The sequence below is a fragment of the Trachemys scripta genome, chromosome 3, assembly GCF_013100865.1.
Source record: "Trachemys scripta elegans isolate TJP31775 chromosome 3, CAS_Tse_1.0, whole genome shotgun sequence".
NCBI classification, from domain to species: Eukaryota; Metazoa; Chordata; order Testudines; family Emydidae; genus Trachemys; species Trachemys scripta.
This window is the reverse complement of record NC_048300.1, coordinates 77,568,801-77,589,110: the sequence shown is the minus strand read 5'-3', so window position 1 is coordinate 77,589,110 and position 20,310 is coordinate 77,568,801. Positions and strand designations below refer to the sequence as shown.

Genomic DNA, 20,310 nt, shown 5'->3' with positions numbered 1-20,310 from the left:
ACTTAAAACTGTTTATGCATGTGACGGGGTTCCCGGACTGTGGGACCACTGAGCCCTCTGTCCCACCAACGTGGGCTGCCTCTTATACTATGATCTGTTGGCAAGCTCCAAACCTCTGGCAGGTACAGTATTTACACAGACATTCACAGGCAGGGACACACCCAACTGAGTTACATGAATGCTTCTCCCAGCCACTTATGAACCAACAGTAGAGAGGCTCCAGCCAATTCCCCCCCAGCTCCCCAGACTTGTATTCCCGAACTGTATTGTCTTGCCCTGGTCAGAAGCCTGACCATTGTAAGTTCATTACTCAGTCTGCCCCTCCCTCTATGTGGAGAGGACACACACTAGTAAACTGAGCTGAGTATTCCCAGCTCTTCAACCAAAACACACTGTTTTAGGTAAAATATAAAACAGATTTATTAACTACAGAAAGATAGATTTTAAGTAATTATAAGTAGTAAGTATAGAGATCAAAGTTGGTTATCTAAGAAATAAAAGTAAATTCACAATCTGAGTTCTATAGACTAGACAGGATTTGAATCAAACAGTGTCTCACCCTGATAGATGGTACAAACAGGTCACAGATCTTCAATACACAGGCTGAAACTCTCTTCCAGCCTGGGACCACTCTCCCCAGTTCAAAATCTTTATCCTCCAGACATGTTTCCAGGTGTTGAGTTGTAAGGGAAGTGAGGCCAAGTCATGATGTCACTTCTCCTCTTTATAGTTTCTTCCAGCTTGCTGGAAAGATCTTTTGCTATGACGTGGGTGAAGCAATCTCCACTGTATATGTGCACTCTCTGAGATGGTCGTTAGGAGAGTGGATTTCCTTCAGTGGACCATCAGCACATCTGGCTACTCCATTGTTGTACCTGAAAGGCTTGTGGTGGGTGTTCCCAACCTAACAACATTTTTCAGTAACGCTCACATAGCAAAACTTCATAACCTCACTTACAAGTATAGCAAATACAATCCAACAGGATATTAATGTTCAACAGATCAAGACGTTTAAAATGATCCCTCACAAGGCATAGTTTGTACAAAATGTATCATAACTATATGACAGTAGTGAATATGGGGGTTCCAGGGTGCTGCTTTGAGGTACAAAGTGCCAAAATTTATGGGCAAAATAATTTAAGGGCAAATGAAGCCTGTCTAATTATTATAGATAACCAAACAGTTTATTGTTGGGCAAAATAAGCAATCTTAACTAAATTCTATGAAATTGAAGAAGATACTTAAATTAGTTACTTAGAAGAAGCTATTTAAGGAGCTGCCTTTAAAACAGGCTAATTACAAATATTAAGAATCTTAAATCTGGTTACATTCCACTATTTATCAGTTTACCAATATTTAGTCCCTGTTTCCTTTCCAGGAATACGTGGTCTAAGCACTTGGTGATTAACAGGAGAAACTGTTAGCCGTTCAGCGTTTCAGCATTTTGATATTCCAACAAAATCATTACAAGAGTTTTAAATCTAATCCCTTGGCAAGTTTATTAGTTAAATTCCTCTCATCAATCCACGTTGAAGTCTTGGGGAGGTTTTCCATAGTTTGGTTTCTTCTTGAGTCTTCTCTGTTTTTTTTTCTTATCTGTCTGTGGCACCTTGTTTATAGAGTGCTGTGTAACCGAGGGTCTGTTGAGCAGGATAACACAGGTTGTGGGGGTGGGGGGGATGTGCTCACTTCTGAGTTTTTATACCCTTTTCCTTCCTGTTTTCATGAAATTATAGGAAAACGCATCACTTTCAGGCCTGTTTAGATTCGAGTCAGTTGCTGTCTTTTCATTGGCTTCATGCCTTTGGGGTTGGCCTAGGTGACCGTTTCAGCTCCTGAAATATGCAGTCTGTTTAATGAATATGCAACATTTCTTTAATTGCCTTTGTTCTTTTAACAGGAAACCATCAGATAACTAGCTTTGAAAAAGAGAATTTCTCTTTTTAATCAGTCCATTCTAGATCTGTAATGTCTGTTCTGAGATATTCTTTCAATTTTATTAGTTTGATAGGAAATGAAATTGTTTTCAAAAAGTCCAAACACTTCTAAAAGAGATCTTTTTAGTTCTCAAAACAGTATTTTAAAATTAAATAACTTTCAGAAGTCTTCAGCTTAATTTGTTGATTCCATATGACAGTTTTTGGAACTGTGATTTTCTTGTCTGACTGCATTGGATGAGGGTTTGCTTCTGCACTGCTGCTAATTAATTAATTCCTCATTAATATAAATATTCTGTACTTAAATGTCTTCTTACACTAGTTTAGCAAGGTCATTACATTTCATGTTGGTACGTAAAGCATTTAACTGTTTACACAGCAATGACATCAGGAGCTATATTAGGACTATTGCATTTAGCTAACATTTGCAAGTCTGCATTTCACAAAGGTGTTTGTCATTTCAGCATTAAGAAATAAACAAAAGTTTAAAATATTTCCAACATCATATGTTTTTTGCTAAAGTTTTTAAGAACACAAGCAGGTTTTCTTGCAAGAGGATGGGGTTAGTAACGCTCACTTTACCAAGATTAATTGATCGGATAACACACCCTGCATTTCTTTCACAAGCATGTTATTTTCCTAAAACATGAATGCTTATGTTGTTTGTCTGCATGTAATTTGCTTGTTGTTAGAAGATAGAAGCAGAAATCTTTGGAATTTCTCTGATTAGCTTTAACATTTTGTAACTTAATTAGCTAAACATATGTATTATTACATTTCCAATCATCTTTGCAATAACATTCGTTTAGCTATATGTATTAAGACGCAGACAAGTTTGTAACAACTTAAAAAAATTAAGTTACAGTAATTTTATTAATATCACTTTTGCATCAATATTGAAGTCTTTTTGCCACATGTCCTAAACAGCAAAATGCAGAACTTCAGTTTCCAAGTGTGCGACTCTTTTTTTGGAGAGTTATAGCCTATAAAATCTTGGAGGGAGGGGGTTTAAAGAAAAAATAGTCATAAGGGTTTAGTTCTAAAGGAGTCCGTCTATTCTATTTCTTCCTGTGCCTTCGATGTTATTTCTAATACCCTTCTTAACTTTAGGCTCACAGAACGCTGCAGGCTTTGGCAAATGTGGAGACCAGATATTTTGCAAAAAAGAAAACTCTTCTTGGCTTGAGTAAACTAGCTGCATTGGCATCTGACTTTTCAGAGGAGCTATTGCACGAAAAAATAGAAGGTAAGAAATAAGAGCAGAGCAAAGAGAACAGCAAGATAATGGATTTCTTTAATCAGAATCTTGTTAGTGTTACATATGGTAAAGTTAAATCCTTAGTGCTGGGCCTTTGGAAGTTTTCACCATCAGTGTTGTCTAGTGTCACTGGAAAATTTGGACCCTAGTTCAAGGGTGTATAGTTATTTTTTAAAAGGCACTATCAGCTACTCTGGTAAATAGGTTAATAAAACTACTGCAATTTAAAAAAACAAAAACTCAAAACCACCTCTGATCATTTCTTGGATGGTGTATGGTGCTTGACTGCCTTTGGAGTTGAGGTTACATGGTGCTACATGCCCTCATCTACTTGGAGGAGAAAGCCTTGGCAGCTTTAAAAGCCTTCCAGTTTTCCTTTATTAGTATATTTGCAATGTGAAAGTCTAAGCATGTGTACTGTTAACTTGGGTTGTCAATTTTTTTTTTTTAAATATGTCACTTCATTTTTTGTGGTAAGGAAATGGTTTCATAACGCTTTAATTCAAAACACATTGAGGCTGAGAGCACCTGTCCCCTCTCCAAGTGGCTATACAGGTCCTGCAACCTTGCCCCAGTTTTCAAAGTGTAATATATCTTTCCAATGATAGTAACTATTGCTGCATCTTTACTACCAGATTGTGGAAAAGCTCATGAAAGATTTGTTTGGAGTAGCTGCTGTAATATTGCCGACCAGGGGGAACATTACAACATACTTCACACAATCCCTAATACAATAGTATTTTGATTATTTGTTTTAGGTACCTATTTATGGCTGTTCTTGAATCATCCCTTTCCTGTTATTATCTGTGTTTTTAAACTTAATGACAGTTCACTGAATATCAACACTATTGTCATCTTAACTTTCATTCTTAATTAAAATACTCAGACTGGGGACGTATAAAGCTCCTCATTCAGATTTTGTAGGGAGGTGAACAGTAATCTGTACAACCCCAAGTGAAATAATACTGAAAATTACAAAGGATATTAATGGTAACTAAGCAGACTTTTTGAAACTGTGTCCTTCAGCTTTTAATATGTTTAATCTCCTACATAAACTTTTTAAATAAAATAAACTGGCAGCATCAAATTTTGAAGTTAAAAAGTCATATTTTTCACATTGGGGAAGCAGCCACTCTGGAAACATATAGCTGATGTGAAGAAACGCCTTTGAAACGTAATGATGAGCGCCTCAAATGAATGAGAGAGAATGGTCTTGTGGTGAAGAGTTAGGAACTCAGGAGATCTGGCTTGAGTTCCCGGTTTTGCCAGAGACTACCTATGTGACCGTAGGCTAGTCACATAATCTCTCTATGTAAAATAAGGATAAGCTGTCCTTTCTCCAATCTTTGTCTTGGCTATTTAGACTGTACTCCCTTCAGAACAAGAACTGCCTCTGTACAGTGTCTAGGACATCAGGGCCCCAGTCTCAGTTGGGGAGTCTGTGTGCTTCTGTAATACAAATAATTTTAAAAAACCTAAATAAACACACTCTTTAAGACAAATAACTTTGTAAACCTGAATAGTTTTGTGACCAGTCAGAATTTATTTGTATGTTTAATGATCACAATATAAATAATAATGTGAAATATTCTTCCCCCTAACTAAATGTAAGAAATATCAGAACAGGAGCGTTTTCTGTTACATCAGGAGACCTTACCTGAACAACTGCTGGCTGATAAACAGATGAACCTCAGTGTCATGCCTGTATTGACTGCACCTCAGCTTATCGATGTATGTACCTCAACTTTTCTTAGCTAAAGTTTACCTATGTGCTGCTATTTTCCACAGAATTGGTGAGAAGATCAGAATTGAATTGTCTTCTTGTTATTTACAGGATGGTTTTCCATCCCACACTCAGTTGTAAAATATGAATTGGTTATTTATACTTAAGCCTCCATTATGGCTTATGATTAAACTTCAAGATATTGCCTCCAGTTCCTGCTTTAGCTTCCTGGTTGAACATGTGCACTACCATGATGCATGGAGCAAATCAGAACAGCATCAGGAGCTGAGCTGTTGTATTGGGGCACTGTGTGGATACATGATAACTTGGAGTCTAGCTTAAGAGGCAGAAGGGACCCAGAACTTGCCACCCTTTGGAAGACAGGGATGTTGCAAAGTGGAAGAGGGGGGAGGGCTTCAACCAGGAAGGAGGGATTTTGATGACCAGCTGCACTGAGAGCCAAGAGAAAGTCTTTGATCCCCTACAGAAAATCCAGCCAAAAATCTGACAGAGCTGACTTTCTCTCCTTTGTCCCTCACTTCTTTTTGCAGTAGTAGCTACAATCACAAATTGCCTTACCAGTTCCTATGTCCTTTAGATAGCATGCTCTTTTCATCTGCTTCTCTTTTACCACCCACTGATGTGTGCAGAAAGTAATAGAGGAATGCATGGTGGCAACATGTTGCTACAGTCACCATCAAAAGAAACCAGAACCTACCAGTGATGTCTTTTCTGGTATTCATTGCTCTCTGTACAGCCTCTACAAAAGAAGCAGCAAGTTGCACATTCTGCCATTACTGTCCCTCTATCTTCTTGGACTTGCCCTAGTAGTCAGCAGGTTCTGAGTCCTCTACCCACACCTTAAAGTAGGCTAGTTAGGGGGAAGAGGGAGAGGAGGAGATATCACATAATCCCTTTTCAAGCAGTTGGGAGACTGTCAGCTGTCCAGTTTTCCTCTAATAAGTTCCTGCTACCATCATATCAGTGTTCTTAGTCACTGTTTACAACCAGGAAGTGAAAATCAGGGGCTGGGAACAAAATATATTGTCTTAATCTTAAATTTCAATTTAAAATCCGGATTGAGGGTTTCCTGTATGGAAACTCTATATTAAAGGGTGAATTGGCAAAATGTGTCTGCAGTTTTAGATGGAAAAGGTTGATTTTGAATTTTGATCGCAAGCATGTCTGTTTTCAGGAAACGAACGATAGTGCATGCATTTTTATATTGCTGTGAGCTCGTTTTATTTGTGGAGCTGAGCTCTGGCTACAATAGGCTAGGAATGTTGCAGCCTTAAACGGCATTTAAATTTGAAACCTGTACTATAGCAGCCTTATATCCAATATAGTCTTTCCACAGACCATTGTCATGTGGGTGGAATGTTAGTCTAAAACCTTGACTGTATTCCTTACCATAAAAATACTTGCAGCCAAATCAATACATATTTCAATGAAAAGGTCACATAAGTGGAAAATACGTGGTGGTCTTCCCACAGAGTTCTTCACAATATCAGTTTACATCAGTTTGCAAGCTAAAAATAATTCTGTACTTAATCTTTTCATACCATAGCTGTACATATGTGATGAGAACAGAAGAGCTAATGAGTATGACTTCAAGAAAGCATTGGACCTGCTGGAATATATTGATGAGGTAGGAAAACGGTTGGATGATCTCAGAATCAGAGGAAGTATATTTTAACTTCTCTGAGCTGGTGTTATTACTGTAACTTGAGGGTTACATACTGGCCCTTGGTGCCCACCAATGGAAGTGACCTTTTCTAGTTTGTCAATCTTTGGAGATATAATGTCAAATGTGGTGTAGGTCAAAGTAACTAAGTAACACTTACCCTTGTAAACTGCAACAAGGTAGGCCATCTGTGTTATATTGAGAACCTTGCCAGTCTAGAGTTTGTCACCAAACAAGAAGGGGGCGGAGGTGTCCATCAGTTTTAGGAAAACAATACTCACTTGTCCACTATTATCAGTTTATCTGTGTGCCAATAAATAATCCAAAATGAATCTGCCATGCCTCCTCAAATTGACAAGACTACTTTGGTCTACGTCTGTGGTTTTTATCATTATGATAGTACTATTTAGGGCATAAAGCTTGCTGTCTTAAGCTTGTATCTTTGAGAGGTCATCATTTCTCCTTGCACACTCTTATTCCCTGTTTGCTGACAATTACTTCTGGCAATGCCAAAAATCAGCTCTCCAGGACCATCACTCCTGAGCAGCATTCTTCAACCAAAAATAAAAGCCATGTCACTTCAGAGCAGTGTTATTTCTGAAGTATCTAGGAAAGGTTGCTACAGAAGTGCTGGAAAGCATTTCTGTGCTTCTTCTTGGAATGGGAAGAATCATCTCTGATGTTCCCAGCTCTTCCTAGTCTGGAGGGAAAAGGCTCCAGCTTGAATCTACTGTATGATAGTGCTACAATAAGGCCATTGTGTTGCCCAACAATAACTTTGCTGATCACATAGTTATTAAATTTAGATGATTTAGACCTTAAATTATGGTCTCTTCCTTGTTAAAGTTCCTTTTTGTAATACCTCTTAAGTAATTCTTATTTGTGCATAAGTTTTATGTAGAAAATATTTGCTTGTATTTTGTGCTTTTATTACACATTATTGTATGTAATGGAGAAGGAGAAAAATGTTTATGTTTGCGACAGTGTATTGTATTGATAGACCCAGAATTAGTTTTCTTCCACTTTAAACAGAAAAATGTTGCTTAACACACATACCCTGATTTGACTGCTATATAAGAACGAAGTGTAAATAATAACATTACTTTGGGAGAGAATAGCAGCAAATGGGGTTACTGGACTTAGTTGCTACTCTTCTTTCATTTGTCATTGCCTTTTTCCAAGTTCCCACTATCCTTTATGAAAATAGTAATATAGTGTCATTTTAAGAAAATAAGATTTAAAAGAATCTTTCATTTAAATTAGAGAAACTTAGATGTCTGAGTAAAAATATACACTACAAATGGGAAAGCATAAATTAAACTAAAATTTCTGAGTGGACAAGGTCAGCCGAATTTAGGATTTCATCTGTATCACCCATGGAGATGCATGATTGACAAGAGAAACTGCAGAATTTTGAGGCTAGACATGGGTTGCCTGATTGCTCTTGTTAGCTGTCCCAGTGACACTCTTATCTAACTGGCAAAAAGCTAAGAGCACAAGGATTTTGCTCACACTCTTGCTTCCAGAATTCCCTCAGCCTAGATTTCTCAGTTTCTCCTGGGAGGGATTAAATAGCTGAGATGCCCAAGAAGGCTAATGGGAAAACAAATGGCCTTTTGTGGTGAAGCATCATTATCTGAGCAGGAAGGTCTCATGCCAGGCCTCTTAATATCTGTGCTAGAGGTCTGTCTGCACTACGATAAAGGTGTATTTTAAAGACATGTTAGCTAACACATTTAAAAACCCTAATGTAGATAGGGTAAACTGTATTTTAACACGTGATAGTTATCTGGTCATTGTGAACACCTAGCTAGCATGTAAGACAACTGGCCCTGGGCACAGTAGGTTTTTCAAACAGATTAGCTAACATGGATTTTAAAATATAGATAGAGATAGATATTGGATTAGAGAAGTTCATAGCCTCAGCTGCAGATGGAGAGGAAACAGCCTTTAATGGTTGAAGTCTGAGCCAGATCAGCCCATGTTGTCCTAAAATAGGAGTTGCACTCAGACAAGTGATTCTCCCCTCCTTCATAGACTTACTTTTCCCTAATGGCCAAGGCCTTCATGGCTGCCAGAGTGCCAATGGGTAACCCCTTTATGAGAGACATTATCTTAAACTTTTTGGCTTTGCAAGTCAAAACTAAAGTCATTTCCCACTCTGTCGTCTCAGATGTCTTTAAACATCAAAGGGCATTTTTCCAAGGCATTACTTTAGAGCAGTGCTTTTCAAACTTTTTAGGCTGCATACCCCTTTCCAAATAATGTAGTCTAACCTACCCCCATCTGAGACAGGCAGAGGCCATGCATGGGGGGCATGCCCCCCAATTTCTGCCTTCCATTTAGCAACAGCTTCTAGAGGTGTTCAAACTGTGGGATGCAGAGTAACATTGGGGGGTGGCGGTGATGCCAGGCGGCTTGGGCCAGCCCCGCATAGCAGGGCTCAGGGAGGGAGTGCTACCTCCATCCCCTGACTCACCTCAGCAGACCACCCAGCCTGGGTTGGGGGGAGGCGTAACCAAAAATTATCACTTGTGGTGGGAGGGGGTTCAGCTCAAAAAGTTTGAAAACCGTAGGTAATGCTCCCTTTTCAGTAGCTCAAACATGGGACTGATATTTTCAGAAGGTTTTTATTTTTATTTTTTTATTTCTAATTTCTATCAGATGCTTTTAGGTCTTATTAGCTATTACTACTTTCTCAAATAGGTTTAAATAGGTGAAACCATCCTTAACTCTCTGACATATGAGCACCGAGATCTTTCATCTTTTTCATCTAGTAACTGTATCTCAACCAAAATGCAGTAATTTGTGGTTTCCTGAAACAGGTCTTTCCCACAAATGGGTGGCAGTTGAAAAACATGGCAGCCTTACCATAATGCTGTAATTGATTTTTTCTATATTTATTAAGACCTACCTCTGTTAGTCACTGTTGGTTTATCTCTTAGGCCCTACTTATGTTCACATCACATTCTTCTATTGCTTGGGCTGTGCTGGTTGGCTTCTTAACTAGAGGACCTGTTTGTATTTGCTTTTATTTTGCACTATTTTTGCTGACTTTCCCACAAGTTTTGTTCTTTGTAATGTGTGCAAGCGTACAAAAAAAGTAGAACAAGAAATTGTGCCCTAAATGTTGCATTGAATGTAGAGTAAGTTTCAATCTTTTCTCTCCTGTTGATTCTTTTCTGTTTTAGAAGACAAGATTATTTACCCTTTGCAAGCCTCTCAGATTTGGTGCTAACAATTGTCCTGATACTAGGGCAGTAGTGCAAAATTACTCAGGGTCAAATGATAATATATTGGCCAGTTAGATGGTTTGACAATGCAAGGGTATAACACAGCTGCATAGAAACATACATACATATTACAATGCTTACTTTCTCTCATACTGCATTGTGCTTATGCAGTACTGTTTTATCTGAAGATTTCAAAGAACTAAGTCTCAAAACTCCTGTGAAATAGATCAGTAAAGTGAGGCACAGGGAGGTTATTGCTTATCTACAGTAAGCAGAGCTGAATAGAATTCGGAGGCTATGTGAAGCTTGCAGCCCCTGCATTTGTGAATCAAATGAACCAAATGACTGAATGAAATTTGGACAAATACCAAGTTTTAGTAGGTTTTTGTGTCAAAACCATGTGAAATTACTGCATTTTTCACTGTTTCCACCCCAAGTCATAACTGGGCTTCATTTCAGGTACCTGTCCCAAGTGTTGAAGTGGTAACAAAACTAGGCAGTTTTGCTTTGAGGGTTTTGAGAGATGGTCTGCTGCTTTGACCACTAGACGGTACAGCCTCTCTGCAATGAAGTAGACAAACAGGTTCCTATGTACTTGTTACCAATATCAATTATTCTTTTGTAAATAAGAGTAAAGAAAGCATCCAAGTCAACTCTGGGTTCTGGATGTGATGTGGTGGTTAGAAAAAAACCTTTATTCGTCTTTTTTTTTTTTTTTTAAACAGCAGCTAATATTAATTTTCCTTTTCTTTTTAAATTGAAGGAGGAAGAAGTGGATGTAAATGATCTTAAGCTTAAAATTCTTTGTAAAGCTCTCCAAAGAGACAGGTAGGTCATAACTGAACATAGATGACGTGTACAATTTTCTCTATTCATAGCATTGATTTTTCTTAATTGTAAATGTTTGTACTAATCTCCAGCGTCTAATATCAGATTGAATGTTCAAATGGTATGTATGTATGTTTAATATAGAGTCTGAAAAGTCTGTCCAGAACAATGTGTTTTTAGAGGGAGGGGAGAGGTATCACTTACAAAGCTATTTCTGTAATAGTTTATCCATTAAATCTTCTAGCTATTCTACAAATACTTCAAACATTTAGGGAATTAAAATGCAACTATGTGGTTTCTTGAATTTTCTTTTGCCCTTTAATGGGAGAGAGAGATGACTGGCTATGAAACTGGATTTTCTTCTTTGAGGCTAACAGCATATTTCCACTTGTGGAATAAGCAGATCCCAAGCTTGGAATCTTCTAGAGCAGTGTTTCTCAACGACCGGTCACAGTTTAGGAAGACAGCAAGCTGGTCCTTGGTATAAGGTAGAGAAACACTGTTCTAGAGTATTGTCCATTGACGCTACTGCTGGAGACTTTCATGTCATTTATGCTGGGCACAGAACTACTTTGACAACTTATTCTCTAGAGCCAGCAGTGCTGGATGTTCAGTTCTGGACTTAGTTGAGTTAGACAGTTCCAAGGACCTTGGTTCTGCGATGTTGGACCCAAACACTTTGGTAAGCTGTTCCTCGCTTTGTAGTCAACAAAACAGGATCATTGGTACTGGAAGAGACCAGGGACCTAAATATTGTTTTAGCTAGCTATAGAGCCCCTTTGACTGATCACCAAAGTCAGTGCTGGACCCACCTTACTAGACTTAATCAACTGGATCTGAAGAGTTTTCCTCATCACTAGTGTTTGAGGCAACCCTCCTGCTCTTCACAGATCTGTAGATGAGTGGATCTCAACCAGGGGTACTCCTATCCATGGGGGTACACAGAGGTCTTCTAGGGGGTTCATCAACTCATCTACATATTTGCCTAGTTTTATACAAGCTACATAAAAAGCACTACTGAAAACAGTACAAATTGAATTTTCATACAATGACTTGTTTAGACTGCTCTATATACTATACATTTCAGTGCAAGTACAAGATTTATATTCCGATCAATTTATTTTTTAATTATATGGTAAAAATGAGAAAGGCAGCAATTTTTCATTAATAGTTGCTGTGACACTTTTGTATTTTACTGTCTGATTTTTGTAAGCGAGTAGTTTAAGTGAGGTGAAACTTGGGGTAGACAAGACAAATCAGCCTCCTGAAAGGGGTACAGTAGTCTGGAAAAGTTGAGTCTCTACTCTAGATGTATTGGAGCATAAGCTTTCGTGGGTGAACACCCACTTTGTCAGACGCTTGTGACATGCGTCTGACAAAGTGGGTATTCACCCACGAAAACTTATGCTCCAATACATCTGTTAGTCTTAAAGGTGCCACAGGACTCTCTGTTGCTTTTTACAGATCCAGACTAACACAGCTACCCCTCTGATACTTGACTGCTCTAGATAATGCCCATGACACGTAGGCACCCTTTCCTTCTAGTTTTCAAATGCTAGTCAGTCAGATTTTTGAACTATGGTCATACCCCACCCCCCGCTCCAAAAGGACAGAAGGAAAAAAAGGGGGGAGGGATAGCTCAATAGTTTGAGCATTGGCCTGCTAAACCGAGGGTTGTGAGTTCAATCCTTGAGGGGGCCACTTAGGGATCTGGGGCAAAATCAGTACTTGGTCCTGCTAGTGAAGGCAGGGGGCTGGACTCGATGACCTTTCAAGGTCCCTTCCAGTTCTATGAGATAGGTATATCTCTATATATTTAAAAATAACCAGTGAGGAAAGAGCATATTCCATGCCCACTGCACCTTTGGCAGTCAAAAGGAGCTGAAGAGCAGTTGGAGCCACTCCCACTTAAAGGGGAGGTTCCAAAGAACAGGGATTTCCAGAAAACTCCAAGCTTGGCCAGGGAGCATTTATCCTACAAGTGGGAATATGCAGGCAACATAGTTATTTCTGATTAGTAACCTTCCCCACTCCTTATTAAATTACCCCTGATTAAAGCCTTCACAATTACAGCCTAACAAGTTTTTAGGCCTTGTCCATGCTGGGCCAAGAACAGAGTTTAGAAATGGTATTTAAACTCTGCTAGAACAAATTTTAAACATGGCTCTCATCCACATGGGCTAGCTAATCTGTATTCAAACCCGTTTGGGTGGAATAGTGTTTAGATAGTTTACATATAATTTCCAGATTTGGTTCCCACTTCCCTGAGGTTCTGCAGCCAAGGAGGCTAATCCCTGTTCCAAGGGAGGTAGTGACCATTCTCTAGCATCTGCAAAGTGCTACATTAGGCATTCCACAACACCTACTTTTAGGGGTGGAGCTTGTTACATTCCCTAACTTGATTACTATATATGGTGACTGGATTCTTTGGTACAACAACAAGACTCGCTAAGCATGCTTAGCAACATCCTAACATAGTGCTGGACTTAGTTTCTCTCATTCTCTTCACCACTCATATGCCTGTAGAAGGAGTGAAGGTAGGGGGAAAGGAGGGTAACAGGGAACTTTTGTCTTTTTTCTCACCAATAAAACCATGGGTGAAATCCTGACCCTGTTGAAGTCAATGAGAGTTTTGCCACTGACCTCATTGGAACAGCGATTTCTCCCCAGATGCTACTTTTTGTTGTTGTTAGTGTACCTATTTGGAGACATGGCTGAGAACTGACCAAACCATCCATTTCCCAGTGACCACACAAGGTAATTATGTCCATTTTAGGACTGAAATAATGGGTATATCTACACTGCAATTAAAAACCTGCAGCTGGCTCAGGCTCACAGCCTAAGGTACTGTTTAATTGCAGTGTAGATGTTCAGGCTCGGGCTGGCGCTTGAGCTCTAGGACTCTGAGGTGGGAAGGTCCCAGAGCTTAGACTGCAGCCTGAGCCCAACATCAACATCACAATTAAACAGCCCCTTGGCCAGAGTCAGCTGGTACTGGCCAGCTGTGGGTATGTAATTGCAATGTAGCCATACCCAGCGTAATTCTAGGCTGCATGGCATTTGACATTGGGGACAAGAAACCTCAGCAACTGAAAAATCCAGTGCTAGCAGCAAGAGAAGTTATTTTAAATCAGGGTTTTTTCCCCCTCTCTGCCAAGCAAGAATGGTTTGAATTAGGGCTTCAGCAACAGCCTGACCTTTCCCTTGAATGACTCAGCCTATGTGATCACATATTAAGGCTTGCAAAGCTCAGAAACTGGATATTTTGTGCTGAGTTAGGGCCTTGAAATTTTAAACCTTTCACTCAACGTTTTGTTCTTCCTTTGCTTCTCCTGTTTGAAAAAGTATGTTGGCAAGTTGCCTTTGCTTCTGTGTTCTGAAGTATGTCTTTTTACATAAAACTCTTGTCAGAATAGTGATTGTGGAATAATTAAAATAATTGTTTAAACTAGCTTATTTAGACCCATGTGTGTAATTGATTCTGAGTTCTCCAATTGAAGCAAATAACTTTTTTCCGCTGTTACAGTTTCGTCAGTAGGGAGGCATTCCTATTATCTGCTTTATTAGATTGTCTTGTAATGCCACAATTTTAATAAAATTTTCCTCTAAAATATTAAAAAGATAATCCATTCAGGATGCAACGAACACTAGCTTTCAACTGTAGAAATGCACACAGAATACAGGTATACGCCAAGGAAATGTATTGTTTTAGTATCAGGTTTTTAATTATCCTGTTCTCATATTTAAGCAAGTTTTTAATCAGCTTTACAATTTATAATTTATACTTTCTGAGTTGCAGTTGGTCCAGTTCAGAAGGTAAAGATGATCCAATTGAAGCATCTAAAGACAGTATATTTGTGAAAATACTACAAAAGTTATTGAAAGAAAGTAAGTTATATGTAAAAAATACTCTCAAATTACTGTATGTCATCCTTGTTTTAAAACATACTTAACAAAATAAACAGCTTTTATCTATAAAAAGTAGAACAAGAAAGATGTAAAAGCAGTAAAAAAATTGCATCAGTAATTCATTAGATAAAAATGTGACCATGTGGTACCCTACTCTAGCTTTATGTATTGCTAGGGAGGCGACAAAATATGCAAAGTTCTCTCTCTCGGAGCCTCCAAATTACATCTGTTTTGCAGGAAAATAGTGGAGTGTGGTGTTTTTTTTTTTGTTTTTTTTTTTAGTAACTCATTATTATACAACGTAACTCAGCCTCCAGTGTGAAAATCCCCTATGGGACAGGAGGAATTTAAAGACACCAGGACTATAATTCAGAATGGCTTAATTGTTTTAACTCACACTTTTAAAAAACTGACAAAAAGCCTTGTGTTCAGACCAATCAAGCAACATCACAACTCAAAAGGAATGTTTTGGATGAAATTTTATAAGCAACTAAAAGAGATTAGAATAGTAACTCAACCTTAACTATAATCACAATTTTAAAAAGCTATATTGTCAAATGAGAGAAGCTTGAAGGTTATAAATATGGAAGTGCATTTCTTCAGAACAGTTTTAGGTTTAAAAATGCAACATATCTGATTCTTGACCTTTTTTAAGGGCTGCAGTATCCAGTCATTTGGACTAAGTCCATTTTAATTGATCAAAAGTATGATTCATCATACTTTTTTATTTGTTAAACAGGCACTTTGTGGAGTTTACATAACTATTAAAATATAGAATATGAAAATGGTCAAATTGAGGAGGGGAATATAATAATCTTTAAACAATGAACTCAGTTTTACAGAACACTTTATAGAGTTGTTGCACTGCATGACACAGTAGATGGAATAGAATTAGAACAGTCTTTACAACTGCAAACAAAATGATTCAGGAACTGAAATGCAGGTACAGATGTTTCCATTGGCATCAAGCATCCTATCTAAGTATCTTACAGTTTCTATAATGCACGTTTATTTGTGTTGTAGGAGTTCAGCTCAGTGAATATTTACCAGAGGTGAAGGACTTGTTGCAAGCAGATGAACTTGGCAACTTGAAATCCAATCCTTATTTTGAATTTGTGCTAAAGGCAAACTATGAACACTATGTTCAAGGACAAGCATGATGACTTTTAACATTTTTGAAAGTAGAAATTTCTAAAGAACTGAATTAAAGCAGTGTATACTTTTTTACATTCTGTATGTACTTCGTTAAACCTTTGTAATAAAGTTTATACAGTAATGTGTTTGGCTTTTGAAATTAACAGTCTTTACAATATAGCTAAGTCTCTTGATTTCTCTCTGGGAAACTCACTTTCTCTCCCGATTGGCTGTAAATGTATGGCTGATTTTCATTTTCTGTGCCTCTTTTGGTTTCACATTTGTTCTGTACTTTTGTCTCGTGTGCAGGAAGTCTCAACACTGGAGGCACATACACCTGGGTGAAATCCTGGCCCCATTGAAAACCATGAGAGTTTTGCCATTGACTTCATGGGGCCAGGATTTCACCCTGGTAGTATATATTGGAAAAAATACAATAAATGTTAAATGATGGCCGAATATATAGCTTTTTGGATTAAGAAATGAAAGCCATGCTTGTGTAAGGCACTCTGTTTAGAAATTAGGCTTTTGGATAAAACTTTGCATTGATACAACACCTTTCATCTGAAGAGATCCATGCAATACATGGATAGGTAAGTAGTCCCCATTTACAGAAAAGGAAACTGTCACAGAAATGATAAGTGACTTGCACAAGGTCACTCCCTGTGCCAGTGGCAGATAGGAATAGAACCCAGATCTCCTGACTCAAAAGTCCCCTCGCCTAGCAAATACATCAATCTTTCAACTTGTCCGTAAATCCAGTTTTTCACATACATTTTCAACAAATCCAGAGCAATTTTTTAGATTAAGGTTACAAATACAAAGGTTATCTATAGATTTTTACATTTTTAAAACAATGAGATTGAAGTTTGCACCATACAGTAATTGACAATAAATGCCTAGAACCTAAGCTCACAGGAAACCTAGAAAGCAGTTATCAAAGTGAGAGTCCAGGAAGACCTTCCTTACTCGAAGACTCATTCTTTACTAGTAGATGCCAACTTACCCCAGTTCACTTATCTCTGACACGATGATAAAAAAAGTCCATGTAACTCTTAACATTGTAATGGTTCTCAGACTGAAATAACAGGTTTAATTTAAAATCATATAAAAATTGCTTTAATCTGACAAATCGCAGGAGGAGCTTTTCTTTTACAAATAGTTTAATGTCCAGAGAGTGAATGCAGAGCAACTTGCATACCCTTATGCTCTACTTATCCTGGCCAGGTGCCTGCTAAAACAACTTGATCCAACAGCTGAGAAGGTCATAAGTTAAATCAGTTGAAGAGAATCCAATTTCTAGTTTAAAAAGCACAGCTATCGCACCATTGCTTCCCCTCCTCCCTGTGCTAATACAGTGCTCAGGGCTGAAAGGCTGAACATGTTTGGAAGAATAGACTTATCTAGAGATGTTCTAACTAATATGGAAAAGATACTCATTAGCAACCTTGTAAAAAGTCAACAATTAAACTTCACCTGTTTCTACAGTGTGACATGGCTGTGAGAGCTATTGGTATAACTTACAGCTTTGACTTTACAAAAGGGAATAATTTAAAGTATTGGAATTTTACTTACTCATGTAAAACACAATTTTAAATGGAAATGGGATCTCAAATTATTTAAAAAACTAAACGAGAGATGGGAAATGGTATATCAAATGACTGGCACTCTTTGTAAGGATATCTTATTCCTGTGCTTTGGCTTTGTTAAAATTAGCTTGAAGTGTCTAGTAATGTAGACATTTCTGGCCAAGCCTTGAATGTACTGATGGGATTTCTCAACCCCAGCCCCTCCGACTCATCTCCATACAATCTAACCACCTGTACCCAGTCATAATCCACAGATTATGCCATGGGAGATGTCTCAAAGCTGTTACACTTAGTCAAGTAGATAAATTTGCTAAAGTTTATGTATACTATAGATTGCTGTTAGCTCTTGATCTACTCCAAAGACAGGATATTAGGAATTGGAATTAGGAATGTTCAATGTGTTCACTATGTCAGTATACAATTTGAAAGGTCAAGATTATTGGGTTATTGTCCATTTTCATGTGCTTGTTCATTCTATGCCAGGGGTAGGCAACCTATAGCACGCGAGCTGATTTTCAGTGGCACTCAGACCTGGGTCCTGGCCACCAGTCCGAGGGGCTCTGAATTTTAATTTTATTTTAAATGAAGCTTCTTAAACATTTTAAAAACCTTATTTGCTTTACATACAACATTAGTTTAGTTATTATAGACTTATAGAAAGAGACCTTCTAAAAACGTTAAAATGCATTACTGGCACACGAAACCTTAAATCAGAGTGAATAAATGAAGACTCGGCACACCACTTCTGAAAGGTTGCCGACCCCTGTTTTGTGCAATCAGAACTCCCACTGATTCCTGTTAGAGATCTACTTCCATTAGGGCACATGGGGTCCAAAGTGTATATTACAAGAGTTGCACAGTTAAGATTTGGTATTTGCTCCTATTTCCAAGCTTTTCTGATAATCTATCCATTAAAATAAAGTAACAAAACTTTATGGTGAACACTTCTCTTATAGAACAAACTTCTCTCAAATAGTGGCACAGAGAAGAGGTCTTCATTTAGCGCTGCATAATAGATCTAAAAAGATTACAATGAAGGGGAACAGTTACAATAAGTACAGACTACTACCTGTTCCTGCAAGAAAGTTTTCAGTTAGCCATGTGGCTAAATTAAATAGGGGAGAAAATGTTCTCAAATGTTTGGGGGGGAGGTAACACAAATTTTATAATTAAAGAATGTATTAAGCATTTCTTTCCTTGTATAGGATACAAATCATTTTAATGTCCAACCCTCACTTGTAAACATCACGAGTTTAAGAATAATGGAAAAGGGTGTGAAGTTGTGATTTGTAGCAAGACAAGTGGAAGAAATTGGACATTCCACTATGGAGATCAGTTTTATTCTTGCCCTGCTCTTATTGCTGGAATTTGAACTGACTAGTCGCTGTGGTGGCTGAACACTGAAAAAATAAATATTGGTTTAGCCCCTCCTGCCTATCCTATGTTTACAATCCCAGAGAACGTATACAGGGGAAGTGGCCTTTTATGTGGAAAATTAATATTGCCACCAGGCATTTGTCTATATTGAATTGCTATTTATCATACTTAGCTATAGTATCACTTTGAGATACCATGAGATTTGTTGTAGGAAAACCAAAATGGTAAATGTCCAATAATTTTTTTTTAACACTTACATTAAAAGGTCATATCAATGCTTCCCCTGTTAATATTTTAAGCAGGGTTTGTGCCACCACATATGGATAACTGGAGTACAAATACATCTCTCATGAAATAACTAATCTGGGCATCTTTTTTAATATCTGATTACTGTGATTCCTTAAAATCCTCAGAAAAGGTAGCTTCTCTTTATGGAAAATTTATATAGGTTCAGTTTTAGGCAACAGAGTTTGGAAGAATGAAGAGGAGAAAAAATTGCAGAGAAAAATCATTTCCCCGCTCCAGCGTGCTTTACGACAGTAGCATGGCAGGAAGTGGAAATGGAAAGCAGCAGCAAAAAGACATAGGGTGCAGCCAGAGGTGAAAGGGAGAGCTGCCAGACTAGGAGTTGCAGAGATTAAATGTTAGAGGAGAAGAAGAAGAAGTCAACCATCCCCTGATAAACCTTACTGCTGTCTTGCAGCTGGGGAAATCCAACTGCAGAAAATGCCTTCTCCTTCATAGTGGTTCGTGGTAGCACAGAGACTTCTCCCAGCACTTTTCTCTACTCCACATTTTAGTTGTCTTTTTTTTTTTAGAAAAATTTTCCTTTGGCTACTCCTACCCTAATTTCGCCAAAGTCAGTTGTTACAAACCAGGCCTGCTTTCTTCATCTCCTTTACCTGATTCTTCCTTCTAAGTGTAACAGGAATTTCTAAAGAAAGTCTTTCACCTATGCCAAATAGAATCTCTGCTTATTCAGAGCCTGGCTAGATGAACAGTTAATTTCCCCTTATTTAACGATGGAGTAGTTTCATCCAGTCACAGGCAGCTTATTGGTAAGACTAATATACCTTTTTAAAACCCTTATGGATGAGCTATTCTGAGTCACACATCAAGTCTGTATTCTAAGCCAATCAGAACTCAGCAGGTCAATAATGGATACAGTTCATAACTGCAATTGGAATGCACCAGGATCCAACAGCTAGTGGTTAAATCTACATCAGACTTCTGGTATTAGAAATAGTCACTGGAATACATTTTCCCAGTACCAATATCTCTTCCGGGGCTTCTTTAACAGACCATTATGCTATGCATTTCTTTTTCATATGCATCTTTAAATCAGACCCAATAAAATCAGTGTGTTTTAAAGAGCTTGCTAATACGAAACTGATTTTTAAATGTAAGGTCAGATCCCATATAGGGCAAATGAAAGCATGACAGGGGCATTCAACATAAATAAATCATAATCTACTGTTTCCTTTTCAGCTTTAGATTTTCTTCTGTGCTAACTCCCCTTCTTACCTACACAACCTATTTTTCTAAATATTTCCCCCCTTTTATGACTATTCTTTGTTGGGATGAATACAATTCCTATTTATGGAGGAAGAATGGCCCCTTCCCTGGTTTGGCAAAGAA

General features: G+C 38.0%; 1 protein-coding gene and 1 long non-coding RNA gene across 2 annotated transcripts in view; one reads left to right on the top strand and one right to left on the bottom strand.

Annotated features, from left to right (window-relative positions):
• NUP133 (nucleoporin 133) overlaps positions 1-16,078 on the top strand; it is a 58,645-nt gene extending 42,567 nt beyond the window's left edge. The window contains exons 21-26 of the mRNA XM_034765125.1: positions 3,048-3,183; positions 4,808-4,926; positions 6,486-6,566; positions 10,599-10,663; positions 14,463-14,551; positions 15,596-16,078. Coding sequence (XP_034621016.1) covers positions 3,048-3,183; positions 4,808-4,926; positions 6,486-6,566; positions 10,599-10,663; positions 14,463-14,551; positions 15,596-15,732 — 627 coding nt within the window. The 3' untranslated portion in view covers positions 15,733-16,078. The remainder of the gene's footprint in view (positions 1-3,047; positions 3,184-4,807; positions 4,927-6,485; positions 6,567-10,598; positions 10,664-14,462; positions 14,552-15,595) is intronic.
• Positions 1-20,310, bottom strand: part of LOC117874723 — a 57,992-nt gene that overhangs the window by 36,265 nt on the left and 1,417 nt on the right. The window lies entirely within an intron of this gene.